Source organism: Tyto alba, unplaced genomic scaffold (assembly GCF_018691265.1).
Source record: "Tyto alba isolate M040663 unplaced genomic scaffold, T.alba_DEE_v4.0 Super-Scaffold_1000006, whole genome shotgun sequence".
Classification (NCBI taxonomy): domain Eukaryota; kingdom Metazoa; phylum Chordata; class Aves; order Strigiformes; family Tytonidae; genus Tyto; species Tyto alba.
The window spans coordinates 14231416-14258828 of NW_024881272.1; the positions used below are offsets into that span (position 1 = coordinate 14231416).

A 27413-nucleotide genomic window follows, 5' to 3' on the forward strand; every position below is an offset into this window, starting at 1 on the left:
ATCGGCTGGTGTCTCAGGAAAGTCAGCTTGTTTTACCATTGCTGGTAGACTCGTCTTTCTGCTGGACACAAGACAGATAGATGTGTATTCATACTGTGTTGTAAGTAAATACAGAATTTTGGGTGTACAGAATTTAGCATGTTATTCCAAATGACCTTTCAGACGGAACATAAATTTTGCACAATACATAGCCTTCTCTGGTATACAAATCCATCTTTCTCACCATACATTTTAATAGAAATGGATCCTCCTCACCAAGACCAGCTTGTGTAAGCAAGTTCAGAGCATCAGATAGAGAATGGTAACCTAATGAAAGGTCCCTTAACTTCCTTCTGTCCTGCCTCCCCTTTTGCATCAAACCTTAACAAACTTACTGAACTTCTCCTACACAAATCTGGAAGTCAAAGCAGCTATGACATGGAAACCCATTAAAAAAAGGAAACCCAGTTTAAAAAAATGACCAGCACAACACCTTTTGACAACCGAAGCTTGAACAGAAGGAACAGTATTTTTGGCACAATGCTATCCTAGGCTGCTTTTGTCCTCTCTCTCTGGAGTAACACGTTCTGGCCAAGAAACACATTACCTTACGCGTCTCCTACACCAGCTCTCAGCTGCTACACAAGGGGTTTTATCACTTGCAAATAACTTGCATACCTATCTGAGCTGCCTTCCAGTTGACATGACTGGAGAGTTGCAACCATCTTAACACAGCATATTTATCTCTCTCTGAAGCTTTTAGATAGATTATCTAGCAACAGAGGCAACATACATATCTGTCCTCTCAAAGATGACTTTTCATAGATAACCATTATGTCTGCATGTTTAGAGGGATAAGAAATGACAAAGAAACAACCAAATCTTAAATACTGCAGAAAATGGCCTTGCAGAAAATGCATCTGCATTGAAGATAGTTCTCTACTTTATAGCTGAGTAAATTTTTTGTGAGGCAAACATTAGTTAATGTAGTAAGGCTGTAACAAAAATAACCCATTAATTTGTAAAAGAGTAGTTAAGTGGGAACTCCTAACATAGATAAAGATCCCATTGTGTTAGGCTGCATATCATGGTATTTATAGCTTTACCACAAATGCAAGTGTGGTGAGTCCTGAGCTCTCTCTTTTTTTTTTTTTCCCCCCTTCCTTTCTTAAATCCGCAATGTTTTGCAGCTTATATTAAGAATTTCTTAAAATTACCTGACTGGTACCTATCTATTAGAACATCCTCAAAAAGCTGCAGAATGTATAAGCAATATGTCAAACATTACTCTAGCAAGCCAAGAATAGGTAAGTGAAGTCAAAGAACCAAATCCTGCTGTACATGACACCACTGTAAGCCAACAGATGTGCCTTGAAAGCCATATGTGACAGAAGTTACTAGGCCAGAAAATTTCAAACATAATTCTCTTGATTTAATGTGTTACTACCCATTTAGTGTGGTTTCAGTTCAGGCTTGACAATCAACTACTCAGTACTTACTAACACAACAGAAGGACAGCAAGCAGCATGCTATTTGGCAGAGAGTACAAAGGAGTCCTTCTGCCTGTCTACTTTCTAGTCAGCTTATTCTTCCAATACCCTAAGAAATGTATTGCAATCTCCAAGTAAAAAAAAAAAAAAAAAAGGTTGTTCTGTAGATATTGTGGAATACAGTTAAGCATACACTGAAACAAGGGACGTACCAAAAAAAACACTATTTTTTTTTTATTTTTGTAGAAAATCTCCAAGTGAACTAAATTGGCAAAAAGTATTGCAGGTTAAAACAGCCAACGAACCCCCCCAAACAAGACAGCTAAAAGAAAAAAAAGATAGTAATTTTGAACAACATAGGCCTTTTTGCCCATTATACAGGGTTGGTGTAAGGGACAGTTGCATCCAGTATTCTTAAGGTTATTAGATAGCAAAATAACAAATTCATACATTGGGCATACACATACCACATATTATGAATCTGTACGCACATAAATACATGGTAAAAGCACTTAACATTTTTTAGACTTCTAAATCTTTTTAAAAAATCTTTTGGCCAATGATGTTGAGCTGCTAAGCCTTTTTAACTAATATGTGCAGCTGAAATTACTTCAGGTACTTCAAAACAAGCATTACAAGCTCCATCTACTCACTATTTCTGGATGGAAAAACAGCTCTATTAAAATGAAAGGCCAACTCCTATTGACTTAAGTGGCTTAATACGCTCTAAAATCCAAAGCTCCAATTTTGCCCTCCTTTATACTAAAGAAAATCCTAAATAATGGCTCTGAGGTCAGTATACATTCATAGGATAAAGATGAAAAGAGCACAAGGGTAATTTTATTTTATAGCTTAACTTGATACTTGTGTGACTGATTAACTCCAGTGTCACAAAGAACATAAGCGCCTCTGATCTGTATGTAAAATAATGGAAAATCTGGGATATCGAATTGACCTGTGATAAAATTGCATCATGAAAGATTGATTGGGAAGGGTATTTGTGTTTTAGAATATGTTATGAATGAAAGAGGCTTCTGGAAAGACTCTTCAGAAGAGACAGAAAGAGACATTCAAATAATATGCCAAAAGAATCTGAGGCTTTAATCAAGGCATAAATTAAGTCCTTTTACAAGAAATTAAAACTAATTACTGTCAATTATAGAAAAAGACAACTGTTAAAAAAAAAACCAAAACAAAACAGAAAGATCTGGTGAAGTATGCAATGGTCATTGGCACATGTATGGTACTGTTTGCTTCTTTGTGGCATGGCTTCCAGGCACCCTGCTACAACTCCTGTTTTGGGAGAGTTAATGGTCTCTTCATCTGTTATTCGTAAGCATGGACAGTGCTCTGACACCACAGAATTACTGGCATTAAACCTCCTCTGCTCACATGGTCCTATGCTGACTTGGAAAAATGGCCTTCAATCATTTAATAGTTTGTTTTTTTTTAAATATTAGCAAAACCACCAATTAGATACATTTGGAATTCAGAATAAATCTGATATCCCTCTGTACAACTAAAATGAGTATTCTACTGCAAGCCGATCTTGGGTTTATATCATCTACAGTTCAGTAAAAAAAAAAATCCTTTTCCCCTTTTCTCAAAAAGTTGAAGGAAAATAGATGCTTTTTTTCCTTGGGGTGGGGTGGGGGTGAAAAGAGAGGAAAAAAATAATCCTTTCAAATTTCACAGACGCTTCCATACTCAAGTCCTCATTGCAGGACTGTAGTCTGGTTAGCCTCTAGTCTTTGGCTAGGACCAAATGCAATAGCTTTCTTGAACAATTACTAGCATTAACTCAGACAACTAACACAATTTTGTAAGGACTTTTCATTTCTTCCTCATATTCCTATTTCAGAAAACAAATTCTTTAATTGTTTAACCAATTCTATTGCACAACTTCTCACTGCACATTTGATAATAAAATTAAGTGTAAATTACAAAAAAGTTAATTTCCCTTTACACTTTCATCTTTTTGGGCACTTGTTTCTGCTAAAAACACATGAAAATTGTCATATGCATTTTTACAAACAACAGCCAAAAACATGTGTTTGTTAAACTTCAATAAGTCACAAAACCTTGGTTTTCAATAAAGAAGAAAAAACATTTTTTAAAAAAATCCCACATTAGATTCTGACATGTTGCCAGGGCTTAACAGCATTTGAATTCTTTCAACATACACAGAGGCCACGGTTCCTGCAACCACAAGGCACAGGCCTTCTGACTCTCACAAAGCTGATTCCTACACAGGCTTTTTGATGGCAACAGGTGCAACTGACAAAAAAAAAAAATCTGCCAATAAGAATAATTCAGGCCTGAAAGTCTGCTTTAAAAAACAGTTTGCTCCCAAGCCTCGAGAAAAACAAAACAAAACAAAACAACAAAACAATAAAAAAAGAAAAAAAAACAGCCCCAAAACCACAACACCAAGCCATCAAATAAGAAACACCTTGGGGAAAACGGACAGGGAGATTTGTACTCGCAAGCAGAAAAGCACCTGTTGTGCAGCTTCCTTTTCTGCGGGGCAGCAGGTGGGGCCCAGAAGATCCCGTTTAACAGGGCCACGAAGATTCACCCGCTAATAAGTAAGCTCTTGGAGGGGCACAGGGCCTGCCTAGCTCAGCACAAGCAGCCTTAGCAGGAGGCTCCAAACCCCGACTTCACCGAGGCGAGCCCGCCTACAGGCCAAACCCTGACGAGGTGGCCGAGCCGGGCCTTGCGGTGAGCCCCACATAGCACAACATCCCTCAGAGGGAGGCGTCTCCACCACGAGTTCCAGCCAGCCCCACTGCCAGCTCCGCCGCGGCACTTACCGAGCCCCAGCACCGGGATACTCCGGCCGTTGGCAAGCGGCAGCACGGGACACCCATCCACCCCACCCCCCTCCGAGGTCTCCATGCGTTTAACGGTTGCGGCCCGCGCGCTCCCCGCTGGGGACTACAACTCCCGGCAGCCCCCGCGGCCGCCGAGCGCCGCAAAGCGCGGGAGCGGGGTGGGGTGTGTGTGGGGTTGCCGGTGGCGGCGCGGCTGGTGGGGCCGTTTGTTTCCCGTGGCAGGCGGTGGTTCCCCCAAGCATGTTGTATCTGGTCGGGCTGGGCCTGGGAGACGCCAAGGACATCACGGTGAAGGGGCTGGAGGCGGTGCGGCGGTGCGGCAGGGTGTACCTGGAGGCCTACACGTCCGTCCTCACCGTGGGCAAGGAAGCGCTGGTAGGTGTGGGCGTTGCCGACGGGCGGGGCCGTGGGGCTGGGGGGTCAGCAGTGGCAGCGGGAGAAACGCCCGGTGCTGCTTCTTGGAAAAAGTACGTACGTGACCTTCACCTGCTGTATTGTATAGGAGAGATCGTTTTGCGATCATGTGAGAAGATGGGAACGAAAATAAAATTTTCTTTTCCCCAAGTATTGGCACTAGTTTTCATCTTAAATTCTAACAATGTATGGAGATCCTGAAATACTGGAGAATTTGGTTAGAAAAATGTCTGTGTTGTTTAAAAAAAAAAAAATAAAAAGACATACTGGAAAAATACATGTTTTGGAGCCTTGGACCTCTGAATTGGCCTGGGTTATTATGGTGTGCCAGCTGGGAATAATAATTTGACTGTCTCACGTTTCTATGTTTCCTTGTGGGCCAAGGTGTCTCACCATGCTGAGACTTCAAGAATATACACCGTTTAGATGGAGCTGGGCTGTTGAACAACACGGAGATAAGCTTTTTGTTAATAAACACGCCTTACGGCAGGAGACAGTAGTAAAAATGCACAGAATGTAATTGATGGGTTCACTGTCCGCAAAAAGATAAAGTTTAGTGTTGAAATAATACCCAAAAAAGAGTTTACCTACCCACAGAACAGGGATCTTACCTCTGACTACGCTGTGTAGTACTATACAGAGATGCTGTGTGGGTCTTGGATGCTGTATAGCCAAAACTTACTTGTCTGCCTACCCCTATGTACGTACAGCATGTGAGACTTTTGGCTTGTAGTCAGTATTCTGTGGTTTCCAGATACAAGCTAGGCCATCTCCAGTATATCTGCAGTATTTTGAAATTAAGATGTATTTCATGTTTTTTTGTTTTTTTTTTGTTTTTTTTTTCAGTACACTGAAGCAATCTGAATTGAAATTAATCAATTCAAACCAAAATGTTATTTTTTTGTTGTTGGATAGTTGAAAAATTGCAATTACTTGGATATTTTTAATTTGAAAAATCTACTTTTGCTATCCAAAAAGTTGATGGGTTCCTAGCCAGCCGAAAATATAACATTGAATAGTACAAAAATGCTGAATATTTTTGGTGTGGTTATTTTTTTGGGGGCGGTTTGTTTTGTTTCCTGTTAAGTATCCCAAAGATGAAGCAATTGGAAAAAAATTGTCAATAAAAACAAAGTAAAGATGCTGTTTTACCTGAAACTGCCTAAGATGCAATATAGGAATTAATCACCAAGTGTTAATACAGCCAAGTTTACATACAAGTGACAATGCTGGTTTATTTAGTAATCTGCAGGTCAGTGTCTCCTAAGCAACATGAAAAGTTATGGGAAAGCTCTCGAGGTAAAGAACAGATTCTTTACTTCAGGGACTTTCTAGGAAATCCTCCTGTTCTGATGCTTTTAAAATCGTATCTCAAAAATCAAATGACATGACTTGCTTAGTTTATCTTGTTGGCCTAAAATGTATATTAAAAGCTAGTTGATGTTGACCATCTAACTCAGACCTCAATTTGATCGAGGACCCAGTGTTTGGATCCAGTGACCTCCCAGTGAGTCTACTTTTTTGTTTCTGTCAGAAGAGTGCCTTTTATATGTTCTCTAACTAATGTGCTTTGGTCTGCATTGTGGAGCAGTCTCAAAGCATGCAAATGGATTCCATTAGATGAACTGCAAGGTGTGCTTCTGGGAATGCACCTAACATGCTTTATAGTGTGCATTCACTTACAGTACTGGACTAAAGTTAGTTTTGTCCAATAGTAAACCCACCAGAATGTATGTAGCATTGTTACTGAGTTCTCAGCACCAAGTGTTTTGCTTTATAAATCAGCTCCTGTTGTGCTGTACTACTTGCTAATGTGCATCTGGGTAAGATACCTAATAAAAACAAAAGAGGTGTCAAAATTTGTTGTAGCTTGCTTAGTATCGACTTTGGCAGTACTCCAGGGTGGCTGTCAACATTCTGAATCACAGATACAAGATTTGCTAATACATTTATTTGGCCCCCTTTCTACTGAATCTGTACAAGTTGCAGTCTGTTTCACAAGGAAAATAATAATCTCATTTTACAGAGGTAGAGAAATTTACCCCAAAATGGTGAGCAAGGCATCTTTAGATGCCTTTAGACTTTACCAAACCCAGTAACAGATGTCCCATATCTAGTACTCTAGCTATAGGATGAATTATTTTTTTTATGGAAGCACTATTCTGCTGCTGTACATTTATGATGGTTCTCTTGTCAATTCGTTGTTCTGTGTGGGCAAAGATGAAGCTATCACTGGACCCACAGAAGTCTGAGGAAAATCCTTCTGCACCACAACTGACTTAATAGTTTTATCGATTTGTTAATATTTGTAATACCACATAAATTTTCTGAATACTATTTAGAACAAAACCACATTTTTTTGGTCTATGACCTGGAAAAAAAAAACCTTTATGTAATCATATAAAGAGCCTGTGAAATGTATGGTGACACATGACTTAGAGACAAATATGTTCAGGGTGGTCAGACAACATGTTCCAGTTTTATTACACATGAGGTTGATTCTGGAAATGAAGGCTTTTAAAACATATGAAGAAACATGATGATTATTGAGCTGCTGAAGAAAAGCAAAGGACACGATCAAATACATGTTTACCTGTATATATAGTAAAGTACTTCTTGCAGAGAACTGAAGATAAAGAATTAATATGAAATCATTCCTTAGAAATGATTAGTTACAATGTACTAAGGAAAAAAAAATCTAAACTGCTAGATTTGGTATAGCCAATGTCATATTTGTATCTGGTTTGATGTCAGTATTGCAACTAAACCAAACAGACTTGTGAGAGGGGATGGCTTACAGTAGGATGACCAGTTAAATTAATTATAACTTGAGTCCACCCAGGTACCTTCAGCATGCAGGTGTGGTTGAGCTGCTTTTGGAGCAGCTCCTCAACTGACACAGAAGACATAAGAAAACAAGGCAGTGTCAGAATACTGTGCTTGACTAATTTTTGTCAACTCAGTAGCTGCTTTATGCGAAGCTCAACTGTTCCTGCAAGGGGAGGAAGGTTTTTCTAAGACATGGGTCCAACTGCTGGGAAGAATAATAAAGCTGGCCTTCCCAGTGTCCATTGTCAGCGTTCCTGAGTGAGCACTCAGAGAGATACAAAACCACCCCTAATAAGATTATTTTGGTGTTTCTTATTAATTTCAATTTCTAGGAAGAGTTTTATGGAAAAGAACTGATTTTGGCTGACCGAGAAATGGTGGAACAAGAAGCAGATAGCATTTTAAAAGAAGCTGGTGTTTGTGATGTCGCATTTCTTGTAGTTGGTGATCCTTTTGGGTAAGACAAAACAATGTTTTAGTTATTGCTGTAGCTTGATCACTCTTCTTTTTTCAATAGGAAGGAGCCATGCTCCATAACTGTAATTCTTTATGAAGAAGCTGATTTTCAGACCAGAAGCACTTTTATGTCTTTGTGTATGTTTTATTGCATTAAAAATATACATGCAAATATCTACCCTTCATCTTGCTTGGGACTTTCTTAGCCCAGATATCCATTATAGATAGGAATGTGGGCCCTCCAGAATGTGTAAATCTTTCCTTCAGCAGTCACTTACCATTTCATTCTCCATGCTAGCTTTGATAGAGAATGTTTTGTTCAAGGTTTTATCTGCTAACAGAATAAATTCTGGCATATCACATAAATAAGAAACATGCTGTGTTTTGAGAGAGTATTCTTTTAGTTACTATTTGTACTCGTAAACTGCAACTTTCATGCTTGCTTGTTTTAGAATAAATACTGAATACTGATTGGTGGTTATACAGTGCTTCTGCTTTGATATGTGCTAGTTCTTAAAATCACTTAGGTTGTTATAAAGGTCTTCTCATTTTGGTTTATTAAGCCTTTTGTTTCCACTTTTTATTCCTGCTGAAAAGTATAGTCTTTTTCTATCACCAGAAGGATCTCATTCTGTCTTTTCAGTCAGGTATCATCAATCTGTAATGTCAAGCCATACAGAAGATCTTTTAGTCTCCAGCTGGTGGTTCAAGATTTATACCACAGTGTTAAGGGGCACAAGAAAAATCAAATCACTGAGCACCCTATTTGTGAGTCAAAAAATAGAGAGAGTTTATAAAAAAGAGGAGCAGTGTGCACATCTGTCAGAAGTGGATAATTTATGTAAATAGAGGTTGAAGGGAATCTGCAAGAGACTATTATATTAAACTAGTACTTATGGGCAGATGATGCTATATTTCAGAAATATTAGTTACACTTTCAGTGCATGTTAACATTAAAATTAGGATTCATGTAGAGTGTAGAGGCACATTACCTGTACCCTTGCTCTCTGATCCAGTGACTGATACAGGTACACAAGATGAAAAAAACCCCCCAAATATACTGAAATGTAATTGCTACTTGTAAGCAGTATTTTGATCTGAGTCAGTTATTAATTTCAGTGTCAAAATACTTAAATTTTGATTAACATACTATATCATTGTAGAAAACTACCCTTTTTTTGAATGAGTTGCTCCTCTCAAGCGTTTATGTTCTTAGCTCATAATATTGCAGCTAGAACTGCTTCTATGCCCACATATTGACCTAAGGATTTAGGTGTTGATGAGGTTACTAGGAAAGAGTTCTGAATGTTTCTGTCTTAAGAGAAGCCATATGGGAGGAGGAAAGAAGCCACGTGGCTGTAGCAGATCATAGAGTTTCAAGTACATTTGCAGGTGAGAAGAGTACTTGGCAGCCTTAGGAAATCTCAGGTGTTGGTGGTTAATGATTAAAGTGATAAAAGGAGCAGTGCCACTGTTCTCACTGTTGTTCATGGCAAGTTTTTAATCTGCATGTATTGTAACAGCTTTGAATGTGCTAGCAGGAGCCTGACAATTTTAGTAGCATGCTGGAAAGCCCATCTTCATCTAGTCTGGTGCTAACATTCATACTATTACTACCCATAAAACTTAAAATCTGTATCAGTGACAGAAAATACTAGTATAGCTCTGGGTGCAGAGGGCTGACTCCATGAAACCATTGCTGGTATTATCTCATGAGGGCACTTCTGCTTTTAGCTACAGTCATTATGGACAGATGTATTGGGAGAAAATACCGGCTGGAGCAAATTTCAGTGAATAAAGCCAGCTGATCCCTTGGTCAGTATTAGCGTAACCACAAAATCCTCCAGTGCTCCTTGTCCTATGTATGTGAAGGGAATAATGCAAGGCTGTAAAACTAGTCCGCTCTTCTCTTAGAGTAGGCGTTCTTAAACCCACCTTTGCTTGTGGAAGTCATGAGCATAGTTTGTTTACTAACCAAAGTGTTGTTTTAGATCACTTTACTGCATTCTCTTAGGTCTGGGAGTCTGTTTGGATAAGGGTGTCGGATTTCCCAAACTCAGATTCTTTTTTTTTTTTTTTTTTCCTCCAGTGAAACTGATTTCTTTTTTAAATGATTAATCTTTACAGCCTTGCCAGGTGCTGCCACATTTGTGTTCCAGTCTGAAGCACCTGATCTGCTGATTAGTGCAAGTCAGGCAGTGTCAAATTTATCAGACTAAAAATCAGGGGGATTCTACTAATGTAACAGATCCAGGCCAGGGTGAAAGCAGTCTTCCTATTTAATTATTCTGATTTTCATATGCTATATCTTTCTTCGCTTCCTTCTGTGGAATGGCCGCACAGAAACGTGTGGTACAGCTTGGGAATTAGGTGACTAAGGCCATTGTTCAGGTTTGATAAATTTAGGCAAGGGGTAGGTGCATTTTCCTATTTCACTTGTAAAATGGAGTCCCTAACATGTATGTAAGCATACATGCAAGCAAGAAACATATGTAGACTTGATGCAGTTCAAAGATTTGCTGGATCTATAAATATACTTACCATTTTAGAAGGACTGTAATCCCAACTTCACTAACTACAAACCCAGTAGTTCTTGTACCAGTCACTGCAAGGTGTTTATTGAGCATTAGACCTGGAGCCAAATTTAGCTCAGTTCGAAGTCGAACTAGAATTTTCTTAGTATTTCAGAATGAACTTGATCACTCAAACTTAGGAATTGTTAATTTGAGTAATTTGGCTTAAATATTATAAAAGTTGATTTAGTCTAAGGATGTTTTTTTCTAAGTACCACATGCAGTTTATCTCTGTTCAGAGTTCTTGTTTGAGTGTGATGCTTTCCTGGCATGTAGTGGTGCAGATGGGAGAAGGCCTGGCTGTGCATTGAGTAAGGAAATATTGGAGTTCTGTTGAAGTCTATGCCAAATAGCATTGACCTTTACAGTTAAACAGATGTCCAACAGACACCTGCAGAAGACAAAGGATAAACAGAACTTTCGTTTTCAAGCACTTGCCAAAGCTACTTTAAAAAGTAACAATTGTGTTGGTGTTACAGTTTTAATGATGCCAGAAGGCTGCAAAGAACTGTAACATACTGAGGATGCCTGTATTTTCAGCTGGGAAGATGACATATGGAAGCCTTATTGGAGTTTTTACTTTCCTGTAACTATTAGTTAAGTTATTGTTGCCCTTTTGGCACCTCTGCATTGCCCTAGTCATGAAGGGTTTAATTTTACTTTCAAAACAAACTATAATGCTAGTAGCACTTGGTCACTTTCTCTTTTCAATCTTTAATTCCTTTATTTTCTTAACACAGGGCCACAACACACAGTGATTTAGTACTACGTGCAGTAAAACTGGGAATTCCATACAAGGTCATTCATAATGCTTCAATAATGAGTGCAGTGGGCTGCTGTGGTTTACAGGTAACATTTTTGTATATATGCTATTCCACAACTGCTAAACTTGGAATTGGTGAGCTCTGCTACTGCTGTAGCAGTGTATGTCACAATCTGAAGTTTGAAGATCTGTAACAACTGTACACTTCTGTTGTCAGAATTTGTTAACACTTCCTTTTCAGCATGCTACATGTCAGTTAAAGTCCCTTTTGATGAGCGCGTGTGAAAATGAATATTTGCTCTGTAAATTCCCTCTGCCACACAAGACTTTTATATTTAAGTTAATTTACAGATAAATTTTTGCTCACGTTGGCTTCCTTCTACTACTGATGGTGACCTGATAAGTTTATTTTAAATTAGGTTGTTATCCTGTTGAGAAATAGGCTGGTCTTGTCATAAAAGAAATACACACACACGCCTGTCTATATGCCCAACTCAGATCATAACTAATTCCAAAATCGTGTATATGATGCTTTCTTTCTTTCTGAGGTTGACCTGTCTTCACTTTCTGCCCATCTGCCGAGAGAGGAGGGATTTGCCTAGCCAAGGACTTAGAAGAACAAATGATAGTTTTGTGCTTCTTGAATAGCTAAAGTAGAAAAGGTCTAGTGTCCCCCAAGAAAATACTTCACTACTTCCTTTCACACACATGTATGGCCATTATTACTTTTCCTGCATGAAAAAATGTTACAGCAGTGCATGTATCATAACTAATCACATATAAATTAGTTGAAGCTTCCCCCTCTTGTTTTCATTCATTACTTTAACATAGAACCTGCCCTCCCAATGTTCAGAATGGTTCCCTGTGTATAGGAACTCCTAAACTAAGCTCCCACACTTTACCAAAAGCAAGCACAGGAATGTAAGCGTACTACAGACAAGAGTTGAGGGTTTGAACAGTAAGTTTTCATTACTGAAGGAGGAAGCATTCCTTCCTAGCTTAACATAAAAGAACGTCATTTTTTTAAATTCCAGCAAACAGCTGACACCTTAAAATTTATACTGACAAACTTCAGTAGTTTTATTTCAGTGCTGTGCAGCAGCAGAAAACTTGTTGCATTAATATGGGTATTATCTCTGGTTTTGATTACATCTGAAAGGTTTAGAAATGCAAGAGCCCTGTCTGATCCAGTGGTTCAGCAACTCTGCATAGACACCTGTTCTGAGATACGAGTGCTAATGCTAAAGGGAATGTAGCACAGGATTCACATTCTTTATAATTCTTCCTGTGAGCACTTTCTTAGAGATACCTGCCTATTGCTGTAAGGCTTGGGCAAAATTATCTTTTAGGAAAGAAATAGGTTTCCTGGTGTCTAAAATCTACATGCACAGCAGACAGATGGCAGCTGTCGCATGACTGCACTTTCTGGGGCGGGTAACACAAGAGTTGAGGCTGGGGCTCACCCTTTCCCCTTTTGGCTTTATGGTCGTGCAAAGTTTGCTTCTGTTGTCAAGCTCTTGACAAGTAGTTTCTGGTACCCACTATCTTTTTACTGTTCTTTTACATTCATTAGAAAGAAAGATGCAAGGCTCATATTCCCAAAGAGAACAGGTGACTAAGTTCTCTGAACGTTTGCTTCCCCCACAACTCCCGCTAGGCATAGGAAGGAGGAGTATAGAGCTTCTAGATTAAATGAAAACAAGAGCAGAAAACTAACTGGGAATATATTGCAAACAGTCCACAAGGCTTTTAATATATGCAGAGTTTTGGAGATCATTTTGCTATTTTCTTATTCCATGCTGAAGGGAACAGACCGTGAAGGAAATGTGATATTATTCACTCTGGCATTAGTCCCCTTTTCCATTCTGGCTTGGGAGGGGCTGCCCTCTCATAAGTCAACATTCCTGTTGTTGTATAAAGCATTTTAGGAAATAGTGATCATATTGTATTACCGGACAGACTATAACCAGCTGTATATTTAACTCTTCATTGCTCCTTACAGGTATAAACAGCAAATGAGGGGTATCGTACAAAAAAGCAGCCTGTGATTTAATTAGATTTGTGGTGGAAGTTTTTCATTTCTTTCAACAGTCTTTAGGTTCATGGCTGTCTCCTGCCATCAAGTTAGTTTTGGAGTTACTGTGCTTCAAATGGCAAAGTTACTGTCAAGTAAAGCAGGGATTCCTCTTTTGCTTCACCACAGAAAAGGCTTGGCTTTTTTTCTTGTTTTAATCTGATTGTGATACAAAACCTCTTTCTTTTTTACTAGAGAAAAACAGGAAACACCTTTATATGCTGTTCTGAAAGCCATGTGCGTAGTGAGCTGTAACTGCTGATTAGGCCCTCAGTAAAATGCAGCTACAGCTCAGGCTGTTCACAAAAGAACATGTCTCTTGTCATCAGAGCAATGTTTCTGTGCAGCCAGCAACATTCTGGTAGTTGCAGTTTTCCTGTACAGTAGCAAGTACTCCAGTACTGAAGTCAATAGAGCTTTAGTGCTGGTTTGTCACCGTCAATTCATAGATATATTTCTTGCCAAATGGTAAAGAAGGGTGAATATCTATTTTCACACAGTTTTTTCTTTTTTTACTGTCTTGCCCATTTAACAAAATCAGTGCAGCTGTTTTGAAGGTTGCACAGGTGAAGACTATTTGTACAAAGAGGAGGGTTTTTTTCATTTTAAAAATTAAACTTTTTGAACTTCTAGGAAGCTCTCACAGATTGATATGGTGAGCTATAGCTAATGAAAGCAGGGGACAGCATAATTAGCAAAGTATTAGTCTGACTGGGCATAAGGCTCTGTGACTTCCTGTGGCTCCCTCTTTTATGCTGTTCTTGCTGTGCTTCACGGTGTCGGATTTTTTTTTTTAAAGGCTGAAGACTTTTTTCCCTCAATAACAAATGCATATGTTTGGGGGGGATGAAGCCAGGAAAAGTGCCTGTGTGCATGTGCCTCTTAGCACGTTCTCTAAAGGTTCAGCTATTTTGTCTGTAATCTGACATGTAGGTGTGTTGATCACTGACTCCTGTTGTGGTGGGAAACAACCACCGGTGAAGAAGTCATGCAGTTTGGTATCTATGCATGCTGCCAGGGAAGTCAGGGAGAGGGGACAGAAGTCCCCAGGGGAAGGCCAGAATTCTCAGAGAGTACTTCTAATGGGTGGTAACTACTGAGACAGTTCAGTTTTCCTCAGCAGCAGCTGCACTGTAGTTCCGTAGCTTTGGAAAGCTTAGTATTTTAGGTAAGCAGCTGAACTCTGTTCTGCCACTGCTCAGCTGCCCTGTGAGCAAGCCATTGCCTCAGCTCTGTCTGATTAGGATTCAGCATTGCAAGCTGAGAACAAGCGGAGAGCCTAGCCTGACTTCCATGGCTTTATCTGTACCCACACTCAGTCATTCAGAATAGGGCTGATTGCTGAGGCTTTTAGCCCTAGAATAAAGAGGCAGAAAACTCAGGATCTCTAATTTACACCTTTTTCCTTCCTTCCTAATCTGCATGACATCTGGGTTAGGTTTGGGAAGGTCACTGGTCAGAGTGATGCTCTCAGGACAGAATTCTCTCTGAGCCACTTCTCGTAATGTATCTGGGGGGTAGCAGTATGGATGGTCAAACACATGAGGAAGACTGTATCATACTCACCTGTGATGCATGTGAAGGAATGATGCAACTTGAAGTGGCTTGAAATAATGGCACTACTGTAAAAAAAGAGGATTGAGAACTAAAGTGCAAAGCTGGAGGTGAGCCATGGGATGAGACAACAGACTAAAATGTGCCACTCATTTCTGGGAGAATGATGTTGCTAGCTTTGAAAGCATCTACTTTATATTTCGGTAGGTGAGCTAGGAAAACAAAAACATGTCACAGCAAAGACCTGCCTTTCCTTTGAGACATACCAACTTTCCACCTGAATAGCTTCAGAACAAACATCTGTATGTCCCCTTGTTTCTTTCAGTAACTCATCTCAATTTTGTTTGCAGTCCAGTTAATTCTTGTAAGACAATTACAGTTATAAAATAGTTTTTTCTTTTTGCTACTAGCTGATCACTTAAGTGAAAAATCAGGGCTTACTATGTTATTTTTCAGTCTTTACTGAGGAGGTAAATACATTTCAGTGTCAAGTAGAAAAAAATATTATTTATAGATAGGGAAGCTGAAGGATGCTACCATTACTCGCTGTGCTCATAGTGAAATAGAAAACCTGTAGTAGCTGCAAGAACAGAAACTCGTGAGTTCCACCCTCTCTCTGTGCCCTAATCTTCAAAAATGCTCTTTGTTCCAATAGGAGAGGCTCTATGCAAAATGTTGTATTCACTGACAGTTAAAACAAACTGTTTTCCATTACTGGTTTGTTTTCTCACTACCAGCTTCTGAGCCTTTTAGAAGTTGGCATTTGTTTCTCAAACCAATTAAAAGTTAAATCAGTGCTAGTCACACTACTTCATTACTCACAATTGCTGTTCAACTTACTGCCATTTGTCACCAGCAAACATGACCCAGAAACATCCATTTAATCAGAATAGATTTTTTTGTCTATTTAGATATCTTCATTTCAGATGAGTAACGCAAGTGACCAGGGTGGGAAGGAATCATTGTTTAGTATTGCTGGGAAGAGTCTTAAGAGGTTATTAAAGATAAAGTGACATTACCTTGGAGGGAAAATCCTGCCCTGTTCAAGTTTGCTTGGAGTTTCTGAGTCTTTTGATAGCTGAATTTTGTTCTGCTTGTGGAATGGCTATTTCCTAAGTGCTGATACAGGAGGTAGCCAAGAAAAAACTGTGTTCTTTCCTTCAGCTTCTTTTATGTGATTTGTCTCAGCTGCCTCCTGAAGACTGCAATCATGTGGAGTGGGCTTCCCTCAGCCAAACATCCTTTTCTTCACAGTTCCTTTCTCTCTGGCATGTACTAAGGAGACTGGAGGTTTTTGATATAGCTGAGCCAATCTGTCAGCTTGCAGTACAAAAAGGAGTCATTGCCCCATGTGTGTGAATGGTAAAAACTTTCAATTTCATGTGAGGGTGCTCATGAGAGGCATTCAAAGTTGCTAAAGGTCTGTGGTACAAAATAAGATAGCGTAAAGGGCTAGAGCTAGGCTTTTGGTTGTTTCATATGACCCATTAAAATGAAAAATGAAGCTTGACTGATTCTTGCTACCTCTTTGTTGATGTTTGTCCTACTTCTTAAGCTGTTCTCTGGCAACAATACTTAATATAAAGAACGTTAGGAGCCCTTTAACATGATGTATATAGTCTGGAGGGTTGTTAACTGGTTATGGAGGATAAGGGGAAAAAACTGACTTGTTAGGTTCCTTTTTTTTGAGGATGAATGTGGCATAGCATCACATCAAAACTCTTAGGACAAGGTTAAACAAAACATGTCTTATCTTTCCTGTGTATGTTTGCTGGGATTTATCAAGAAGCAACCTGGGATAATGCAAGGTGCCCTACGATCTCCAAATTCCATTGAGGAATAGCCTTAGAAGAAAAAGCCTCTCGGTGTCTTGTCAGTGGGATGTGACCAGGCTGTGCAGTATCTTCATTTTCAGAACACACCTGCGCTGAGAACTATCCGCAGTGTAACCTGTGACCATCTCAACACAGAACATAGCTGAGAGCGTTTCAGTCCCACAGGGTTTACAGGCATTTGCATGTGTATGCAGGTACCAGGTCTGAAAAATTTAATAAGACTCCTTCTGCCTTCTTCCCCCGACATGTATCCAGTTCTGTTTGAAATTTTAGGAAAAGAGGTAGGCTCATAACTGAAGAATTGCTTTGTCACCATTGCAGCTGATACAGCAATAATTCTGGAAAAGATGCTGTAAAAATAAATGTCTGTATTTTGAAATGTTTACTTCTTGGTTTCTCTGCAGCTGTTGCCCTACTGACCTTTAATATTATCTTGCATCTTCTCTCCTGCTTGCTTTAGTACTTTTTAGAGGGGATGGGGGATCTTCCTTTTTTAATTTCCCTATTTTAGTGTCAGCTTGTTCCTTCTTTTTATGCTCTGTATTTTTGTGGTGACTAGCCACACCAGTATTTTAAGTGAGGACTGTGGATCTGGACAGCTTCAGGTGTCTGGTGTCATTCAGACTGGCCATTAACAAAGTTGCTCAGTAGTTTCATTGAAATTTCACTTCCATGAAGGTTTTCTAAGCTGAGATCATGGTACAGCACTTTTTTGCTGATAGTTATTCTGGCATCTCACACAGCAATCAATCCTGCTCATATAGACAATAAGTAAAATAAGAAATATCATCAACAGAAGGGTTGAAAACAGGCACCTCAGTACCCAAAGTTACCAGACATTCTTTCATATTATGTGTGTAAATGAAATAGGAAGTTATAGCTTTTTCTGAGGTGATGAAAGTGTGAGCTGAAGTACAGCTTTCTGCAGTATTTTGTGAGCAGACAGAGCATTGCCTCGGGGTAGAGTGTTCTGGCTTCCTTTCCTGACTTCAACTATTGCATTGCAAAATTTAAGTGTACAAAGCTTTGCTTAAACCAGTTAATACTTAGGCGGGGGGAGGGGTATTTCCAAGGACAGGTCTTTCAAAATGACCTTTTGAAATTTTTCTGTGAGGTTTTTGAGTGTTAGGGAGAAGGTAAGAAGGTTAATTTCCAAGCTGAGAGCATGAAATGTCTGTCCAACCATTTCACTGAGCCCCTTTGAAATACTGGTGCTTTTGTGCCTGAGCAGAATGTAGGCACTCTAACAAATCTGATGATTAGTGTAAGTGTGATGCTTGAGATGTTTTAGCTTGTACAGAACAGATCTTGCCCACTCCTAAACCCCATCTGCTTAATGTAGAGTGCAGCACGCAGAAGACCGCTGTGAAACTTCATCTGCTGTTGCCTCTCTTTAAAGCTGTGCCAGCAACTGTACAGCATGGGTGTTTCACTGAAAATAGACAGAGTTCTACATTGTCTTATTAAACCTCTTCTTAACAATCTCAAAGCATGACATTAATCCTTAGTTGTGTTGTAATCCACCTTGGTTAACAAACATGTCAGTTTTATTACAGCGACAGGCATGATTTCTGGAATTCTGGGGCCCTATTCAGTCTTTTATGGTTGGTGGAAAGAATCTTTTTTCATTTCAGTGGGTTCTGGCTCTAGTGGACTTTGTTGTCTGTAACTGCTGAATCCTTAGGATAATAGTGGAATTCTTCGTATTTTCTGCTCGCTATGCAGCAAGGCTTTTCTTGAAAATCTGATACTTCATGCTAGATTTCAAGAGATAGAAATAGAACACAGCACAGGAAGCTGTATTAGGAACAAACTGAATGTGCATGAGATAAAGGGAGAGTGTTAAAAATGTAAGTTCTGATACAGTTATGTGTTGCTTCTTTAATGCAGGCTGGCTCTGGTGGAAGAGCAGTGTGTATGTTTGCACATGTCACATGTCTGCAGACATCTGCTAGATGAGAAAGAAACATCTGTGTCTGTAGAATTGCTTCTAAGGTAATTGGTTAGAAGCAGTCAAGCAGAATAGGTGTATCCATTTATTGCTTCAGTTCCACAGCATTCAAAGATTGTTGGTGTACCAGAAAGTTTCCAAAGCAGTATTTTCTCCTCTTTAATTTAAAGTAAAAATATGTATGCATTAATTCTAGGAAATGTATTCCTCAGGAGTTCAGTTAATAGAGGGGTGTAAGTTGCAAAGAGGAGGTTAATAAAATATGCCCCATTGCACCTTTTTTGTGTAGAAGCTACTTTTGTGCTGTCCAGGTGCTGAGAAAACAAGTGTATTTTTGTGTGATTGTAAGTACAATTTTCTGTGATATCAATAGTTCATGAAAATATTCTGAAGTCATGTCTACTGAATAGACAGGCCATTTCTGACAAAAATGTTTTATTCTTTTTTTGATGTTCAGACTTCAGTTTTAATGCAAAACCTGGTAAACAAAGGACAGATTCAGTGAATCTGACTGGCAGTACTTGCGCAAAAAGGATAACTTGCTTAACTTCTTGCTGGCAAAGATGATGGAGAATCTTTGTAACGATCAATGGAAAAGAGAAAAATAACAATCAGAACAAGTGCTGTAGGGTATAAAGTTGAATGCCCAACTTGTTTTTAATATGTGGTAGAATGGTTTAAAAGATCTGACTCCCAACAAAATACTTATCAGATAGTAACATTTTGCCCGCTTCTGTACATCCTTTTCTTTGCTAAAAGGCAGAGGTGGAAGTTTCACTCCTCCAGGTTATCAAAATGCCAAAGGGACTGGGATAAGATTTGAGGTTAGCTGAGGCCACTTTCTGTCCTGAAGGAGGGCTGCTGCTCTTTTGGAAGTGACTGCAGTGGCTTTCAGGTGACAGATGGTAACCTAGTTTGTTGGGTTGGTACTGGACAGTTCAGCAGTCATTGATGACTGAAGGTATACTGTCAATGAGATGAAAGGTTAACTTGCTCCCAGATGCTCTAACACTGAAGGGGAGAAAGAGAAACTAATTGTTCTAATAGTTTTTCTTCAGATTTGGTACAAAATGGAAAAAGTTCTAGCAAGTCACATGAAAAATAGGCAAAACATAGCTTGTGTGGTTTGTTTTTTGTTTGTTTGTTTGTTTTTCTTAGAACACAGCCTTGAAATAGTTAACAAGTTACATCAGCAGCAATGCATTTGGTTCAGCCTGTATTTAGTTTACTGGAAGGACCTTTAGGTTGTGAAATGTATGCTGTGTGTTCTTGTCCTTCTGCTAGAATGAAATATTTAAAAGAGGAAATGTTTTCAGTAATATTCCAGGAATCTTTGAATAAACACTGTTCCTATAAAATTTGAGTGTTTGGTCTCTTGAAAACAAACATGTTTCTGCTTTGATTCAAATTCTGCTCTGTATAGTCATTTTTTCTCTAGTGGCCTTGAACAGAGAGAATATTGGCAAACTGTAAAATCCATCTGGGATGGCCCCATTCCAGAGTAGAATTGACCAAAATTGATGCATGGTTTTGCCCTTTTTCAAGTTGGTTGCAAAAACTTCCAAGCCAAATGCTGCTTTAGGTTACATATGGCTTTGCTTTTGCATCACTGGCAATGATTGGCAAGGCTGTTGCTTCAAATGTCTTCACTGAGATGAGGGATTTACAGGAATAAATAGTGTTAAGATTGAGAATAAAGTCAGTAAGTATGTTTGACATAGAATCTGCTAGCAGTATTCTTCTTACCATATGTGCATAAAAAATGTTGCACCTCTGCTTCATGCACAATCTGTCCTTGTCTTCACATCTTCATATCTACTGTCTCTTTAGACTGTAACTTCTTTTGCATGATACAGCTTTCATTTGCAGGAAAAGTGCTGTTTTAATACAAATACTACTGTATCAGTAGAATCAAAACATTGTATGTATTATGGCATTATTAGAAGTTGCGTAGCCTTAGCCAAAATAAGAAATAATAAGTAATAATTTTGGTGCTAATTTTACAAAGTTCTTGCTTTAAAAGGACTTCAGAACGAAGTTACAAAGAACAGAAGGTAGATTGAAAGTTAGTATACATGGGAAAGGTGAATGCAGGGATAGGTAAAAACAGGCAGTTCATTAGTTGTTCGTTAACATCCTTTACTGTTTGGAGAGTAAAAGAACAACTGCACTTCTCTGTTATGAAGATGAAAAAACACTAGTTACAGATTTTGTTAAAGAGAAAGGAGGGAATGCAAAGGAATGCATTAAAACTAGTCAAAAGAGAAGCACAGAGCAGCTTTTTAAAAAGGAAGCGTTATTCTTAATGCAATATTTTGCTATGTATCTATGAAAGAGCAAACTTAAACGTAGGAGAGTACTCTCCCTGTAGCATGAAACTTCTTAACTAGGCTCAGGACTCGTCAGTGTTGCCACTTGGTCATGATTTTTATAGCATTCTATTGCATGCTCTATTTTTTCATATTGTATATGTGTGTTACTGCATTTGCTTTATTTTACAGTTGTACAATTTTGGAGAGACAGTTTCTGTAGTTTTCTGGACAGATACATGGAAGCCAGAAAGCTTTTTTGACAAAATTGAGAAGAACAGGCAGAATGGAATGCACACATTGTGCTTACTTGGTAAGCAGCAGCTCCCCTGGTTCCTTAGCTATCATCTTCCTCAGCATCCAGAGGCAATAGTGATAGGAATGAGATGAAGTCTGTGATTAAATAAATGTTCTTAGCTAATGCGTATCTTTGAAAACATACCAAAAATTGGAATGTTAGTGTATGTGTACTTAAGAGTCAGTTCAGCCACTGTTCATGCTACAGTGGCCAGGAATTTCTTAATTCCTCTTCAGAAAATCCATAAGAAATGTTGCCTTTGTATAAGTCAGATAGGAGCAGGAGGCCCATATTTGCTCTGAAGATCACTGATTTTTAGGCTGGCTCTAGCTCAGGATCCAAATCAGATTGCAGTGAATAACAGCTTTTATTGACTTAACTAGGTAGTTTTCTGCAGAGAAAAATTGTACGTTTAAGCACATTTCTATTCTGTAAGGTGACAGTCTTTTTCCTAAATTATCTTATCTAAGGATGTTTTGGCAAAAGGTGATTGTCACGTGAGAAGCTTCAATGCTGTAAAATACCCTCACTGTTCATGGAGCTGAAATGGAATACTGCTCCTAGCTGACCACTGTCCCCAGGGTCTTCCCTGCTGCTGCCTGATCTTTATCCTACACAGCAATCCTTGGCTGAAAGCCACTTTCTGAGTAACTACTAGACTAGGTAACTCCTTAAAGATTATGGAATTGACTACATATAAATTCTGAGGCACTTGCGTGTTTGTATATATAGTTCTATGCCTTTCTGTATCGTCTTTAAGACACAGCTGGGATCTCTCAGTGCTAAATAAATTAATACTTTAAGTAAAAACAAAGCCTGTGGTAACTGGAGGATCCTGAGCAGGAAACAATTTAAATGTGTAAGCATCACTGCAGATCAGACTTTCCAGTGCCTTGAACGTTGTTTGCAAAATTAGCTAAAAAATCAGGATTCTGGTAATTTGTTTTAAAGAATGATGACTGCACAAGGGTTTTAAACAAGGATTATTACAACTATAATATATTAAAACAAAGTAGTCTTTAGATATTTTGTATAATCATTTCTACGGTCTCCCTTTTTTAATACAGTAGCAAGAGAATAAAAATTCTGAAGCCATAAAATTGCATTATAGAGCTCATGTTTCAGGGACAGTTGTGGTACCTGCATCCAATCGTAGCTCACAGCTGAAAACTACCAATTTCCAAATTAATTGTATATGTATTGATTGTTTAACCAATTAGACTAGATTATCAGATAAGCAAATGTGACATAAAAAGGTTAGTGCTGATATTTCTGAATTCAAAGTGGTTTAATGGACATAAAAGCAATTTGGTGAACTGGGCACTAATAATCTTGCAGCTTTGCATTTTACACCCCTTTCTTCAGAGTAACTGGTTTAGGAGTTGATTCTAAAGCAATACTTTTTTAAAAAATCAAGATTAAAAATGTATCCAGTTTTTGCTATGATAATATGTTTGGGGCATTTGAATACAGGTAATGTTCGATTGCCTCTTGAAGAGACTGTGGTCAATTAGAGTTTCATAAAAGTGCAGATATCCAGAGTCTTACTTGACCCCTTCTTTATTTTTTTTTTCCCCAAATTTATTTTTTTTTTCTCCTAACAGAAGATTGTTCTAAATTTTGATTGGGACATGAAGGAAGTGCTAATGAAAGTCAGGTTCCTGCATGGAAGTGATGCAATCGCTGTCGATCAGTCATACTGTTTTACCTTTTGTGACCACAGTATACTCGTAATTTAAGAGTAGTCCCAATACCCTGGTGTGCTTAAACATGCTGGCATTTAGCTATCCTATGGTAAATATGCCTGCTACTTGTATACTTGCTAGTATTTTTATTCATCTATGTTGCTGTGAAATCTCTGAAATTTGCCCTTTCTTTGGGTAAAATCACATGCATAAAATCACAATACTTTGTGATTAATTAACATATGAAACAGTATACTGTAATCCATATTCCTTTTTTCTGTATTAGCTAAAGTGTTGTTAGAAAGTTTATAGAATCTGCTAATTAAATTAAGCTTTACTTAGATGGAAAACTAAGTGGCAATTTGTAGGGAACCTGCATTGTAATATCTATTTTGTTCTACAGATATTAAAGTGAAGGAGCAGTCTCTGGAGAATCTAATGAAGTGAGTCACCATTTTGAAAATATATAAAAACACATGATGTATTTATGAAAGGTTATTTTTGTACAAGCAACAAAGGTTCTTTGCCCACAGTCTAATACTGAACTTAGTTGTCTTCTCCTCTTGTACATCTCAGTGGCCATGGTCTTCTGTTTCTCACAAGGAGTGAAACCTTTTTGTTCATTACAGTAGGAACTGGATTTATCTACAGTAACTGCATGAAGTTGCAGCAGAGCCTAATCTTTTTTTTTAACAGTTTCTATGAGAAGCATTATGTCAGAATGGGGTAAGCTTTCCACTTGACAAATGAAGTGTTATTTTACCACTGTTCTGCTCCATCCTGAAATAGATTAACAGCTGAAACGGTGCTCTGAATTAATTCTTCCTTACAATGGCTAGAAACAGTGTGAAGTACTGAATACATACCACACTTTTTAAACAGCTAAATAAGCAATGTATAGAAAATGCTCTTAAATTCATTTAACCGTATTCAGAAAAGTTCTTGCCACATCTTCATCATCTCTCTGCAATCTGTGTTTTGTCAGTGGGGAATATAAATGGTTACATTATATGCATGCTGGAACTCCGGTCTAAATTAATGTTTGTGAAGTCTCACAGTATCATTGAGGTTTGTTTATTCTGGAGTTTCAAAATAAAATCTGACTGAATCCATAGTTGGCAAAGAAAGCAGCATTTCATTTAAGAATGTATTTCTAGCCTGTAATCATCTGTCTACAGGGCATTTGAGAGAAAAACAGTAGTTTGCCCTTGAATTTAAGTCTATACATCTTTCAGGAGTAGCTGCAAAACCTGCATATTGCTTCCAGCAGCTCAATTTGCTTTTTGTACTCAAACAATCTGCCAGCTGGAGGCCCTGCTGTTTCACAGGTGTGGTGAGGGCACAAGAGACTTGTCTTAAAAATTCCACTCTTGTCTAAAAAGCCCTGCCTGCAAGCCTGGGCCTGGTCAATTTGCTGGTCTAGAGGTTTCTTGAAATAAACTGTAAGAACACGAGGGATAATGAAATGGGTTATATGTGAAACTTCTCTACTTTACTTTTCTTTCCCTGCAGAGGAAGAAAGATTTACGAGCCACCACGCTACATGAGTGTAAATCAAGCTGCAGAACAGCTTCTTGCCATTATTCAGAACAGGAAGCTCCAAGGAGAAGAACCAGGTACTGTTACTGCAGGGTTTCTATCTGTTGCTACCCCTCTCAAGTCACACTTACTGATGAGCCTCTGAACTCTACTCCCTTCCTCTTAATCTTAGCATTCTCTTGCTCTGCAGTGCAGTTGGGCTGCCTTCAATCCTAGTCACGAGATGAAACTGGCAGAGCTTGAACATAGTGTAGTTCAGTGAGCACAGATGAAGGAGCACTCATGGCTCTTGGAGGTTTAATCAAAGCCTCAGTTTGGTAATGCTGTGCTGTTTCTATCCATTTTTAACTATGAGCTGTTTGATCCATTGGTGTTACAGGAGGAAGAAGGATTCTGAGCATTTTCGATCAGTCAAGCTTCAAAACTCTGCTGCGTTTTATTTAGACTGGTCACACTCTGCTCTACGTGAATACCAGCATGAATCTAGTTTAACCCAACAGTGACCTTGAATTCTTAACTCTAGTCAAGAACAAACTGTGAAAGATGTTTACTTGAGACCAAGGGGGAAATCACAGCAGCTATAAAGATGACTCAGTTGTGTCACAGAAAAAAATATTTCTAATAGAATTTCATATAGCTATATTCCTCCTTTTAAATATTATTCCTTAAATGCCATTAAAATTAAAAATATTTTATTTTATCCTTTATATAGAAGTAATCAGAAGCAAGAGTGTTTTGTCAATTCCTGAATGAATTTTTTATTCTACTTCTGTTGCCTTCCCATTCTTGCTTATCAACATCCCTAAGATAATTTTCTTTGAAGAACAAGCTTCTTTCTAGGCCGCTGCAATGATTTATTAATTGGAGGTTTAAGAAAGCAGTGTTAAGGTTTAAGCATTCTGAGTACTTCTTGCTTTATGAGAGGACCATTAGTCAACAAATCAAGCATTTAATTTTCTTTCTTACAGAAATTACTGAAAACACAATTTGTGTTGGCCTCGCACGTGTGGGTGCTCCAAATCAGAAGATTGCTTCAGGCACGCTGTATCAGATGTCCACGGTGGAATTAGGCAGTCCACTACATTCTTTGATTGTGACAGGCACTATGCATCCTCTGGAATTAGAAATGCTTAAGCTTTTTGCTGTAGATAGTTCCAGTTTTGAAAAGAATGCATTTCAAAGGACCACTTAAATAAAAGAGGCATTTAAATTTTTATTCCATCTTTAATTTCACAACAGCTAAAGGTTACTCCTGTGAATATTTGGAGCTTGGTTAAGTGCAGTTAAATTGTATATTGCTGCGAAAGACAACACTGTAGGAACAGGGACCTGCTTTTACCTGGGGCTACAGCTGCCAAGCTGTACCTGCTGCTGTCAGCTTCTAAGATGTAGACACCTTCACAAACCTTAAAACCCCTTTGTCTGATTCACTACTTGAACATCTACATCCGTCTTGGGTTGATGACTAGGATAAAAAGTGCAAGTAGAGAACTGAAGTAGTGTACCAGATGCCTGCCCAGCATCCCTATTGCTGCAGTACATGAACCAAGCCTACCGCATCCATTGGTGTAAGTGCATTTTAGATGTTAAGTTTTGCTTTTCAACTTTTCAGAAACTTAGTAATTCTTTCACCAATAGAAACCACTAGTGTGCAAAGCCTCTTGGGTCTGTATCCATCTTTACACTTGGGAGAGTGAACACAGGTGAGAAGGTTTTTCATGTCTAAACCAAGAAAAACAAGAACTCACCCTTTGGACAGTTGGTGAAAGAGGGAGAAGCTGCAGAGAATTTATTTTAGAAGGCTGCAACTTAAAAAAGAACCGGATTTCTTCATATGTTAATGCTAGCATTTATGAAGTGCTGGACTCAAACTCCAACAACTACAACTAACCTCAGACCAATTCTCAGAAAACAGCAAGAATTCTCCAGCTAATGTGTGAGAACAAAGCAGACCTGTATGCATTTTTTTGAAACTGAAGATTTATTGGAAAGAAATTTGATCCCATATCTTTTCGGTAGTATAGGATATTTAACATTTTATATAGACTGTATTCAAGTAGAAAAGATTACATTAAAAATTTCTAATATTGCACTTGGGACAAGTCATAGCTAAGCTACTAACATTAGCATTCCAGAACAAAATCATAGATAGCCTTCAGAATTTTAGTGAGCTGCCTTGTGTTATCATTCAGATTTCTTTACGGGTATTTTGATACACTGTACTGTTCAACTTATGCTCACTAGTAAGAGTAATTCTTTTAATTTAAAGGTGAAGGCAAGCCCTATGCTGAAAGCAAGCAATATGCTGTATGCTACCAGGAATGATTTTTGGCAATTTCTTCATTCATAATATTTCACACTTCAGCCAAAATACTGTAGTGATTCATTTAACTCTTGTACAAGATCCCAGCATACACATGAAAGACTTCAATGCACATGGGAAGTGAAATACACAACTCCTTTTACATATTATTTCCGCCAAATTACCACATAGGCAGGAACCTTTTGTGGCTCACTGAAAGACACAAGTAGATTAATCAGTATTTGCACACAGTGAGACATGTACACTTCACAAGCCAGGCACAGCAGAAGCATAACTGGCATCTTTTCACATTGTATCAGTCTCTGGCCAATGAAGTCCCAACAGGGAGGGTCACTGCAACAAAGCCGGAATGGGGGAGAAACCCAAAGGGAATCCCAGCAAGTTGCAGACAGGGATTTTCATAAACATGTAAGGGAGGAATTAACCACTCAGTCAGTATTAGGGATCAGAAAAAGGGATCATAACAAAAAAAAAAAAATCCTCTATATTCATTCCCAAACACGC

At 38.6% G+C, this 27413-nt stretch overlaps 2 protein-coding genes across 3 annotated transcripts in view; one reads left to right on the forward strand and one right to left on the reverse strand.

Annotated features, from left to right (window-relative positions):
• The window catches only part of LOC104366976 (uncharacterized oxidoreductase ZK1290.5), a 53178-nt gene extending 48726 nt beyond the window's left edge, over window positions 1-4452 (reverse strand). For both annotated transcript variants that reach the window (XM_042803606.1, XM_033000397.2), the window contains exon 1: window positions 4286-4452. In XM_042803606.1, coding sequence (XP_042659540.1) covers window positions 4286-4370 — 85 coding nt within the window. In that variant the 5' untranslated portion in view covers window positions 4371-4452. The remainder of the gene's footprint in view (window positions 1-4285) is intronic.
• Window positions 4453-4461: 9 nt separating this feature from the next.
• DPH5 (diphthamide biosynthesis 5) lies at window positions 4462-25800 on the forward strand. Its single transcript, XM_033000398.2, has 7 exons — window positions 4462-4681; window positions 7882-8006; window positions 11319-11427; window positions 21257-21377; window positions 23451-23490; window positions 24560-24663; window positions 25555-25800. Exons 1-7 carry the CDS (start codon window positions 4547-4549, stop codon window positions 25776-25778), a joined length of 858 nt encoding a protein of 285 aa, XP_032856289.2. The 5' UTR covers window positions 4462-4546; the 3' UTR covers window positions 25779-25800.
• The last annotated feature ends 1613 nt before the right edge of the window (window positions 25801-27413 follow it).

What these genes read in the sequence shown, in the direction of transcription:
- DPH5 (XM_033000398.2), top strand. Translation starts at nt 4,547, where the DNA reads ATGTTGTATCTGGTCGGGCTGGGCCTGGGAGACGCCAAGGACATCACG. An exon ending in TGGGCTGCTGTGGTTTACAG is followed by an intron (nt 11,428 to 21,256) that starts GTAACATTTTTG and finishes TTTATTTTACAG; the next exon opens with TTGTACAATTTTGGAGAGAC. An exon ending in TCTCTGGAGAATCTAATGAA is followed by an intron (nt 23,491 to 24,559) that starts GTGAGTCACCAT and finishes CTTTCCCTGCAG; the next exon opens with AGGAAGAAAGATTTACGAGC.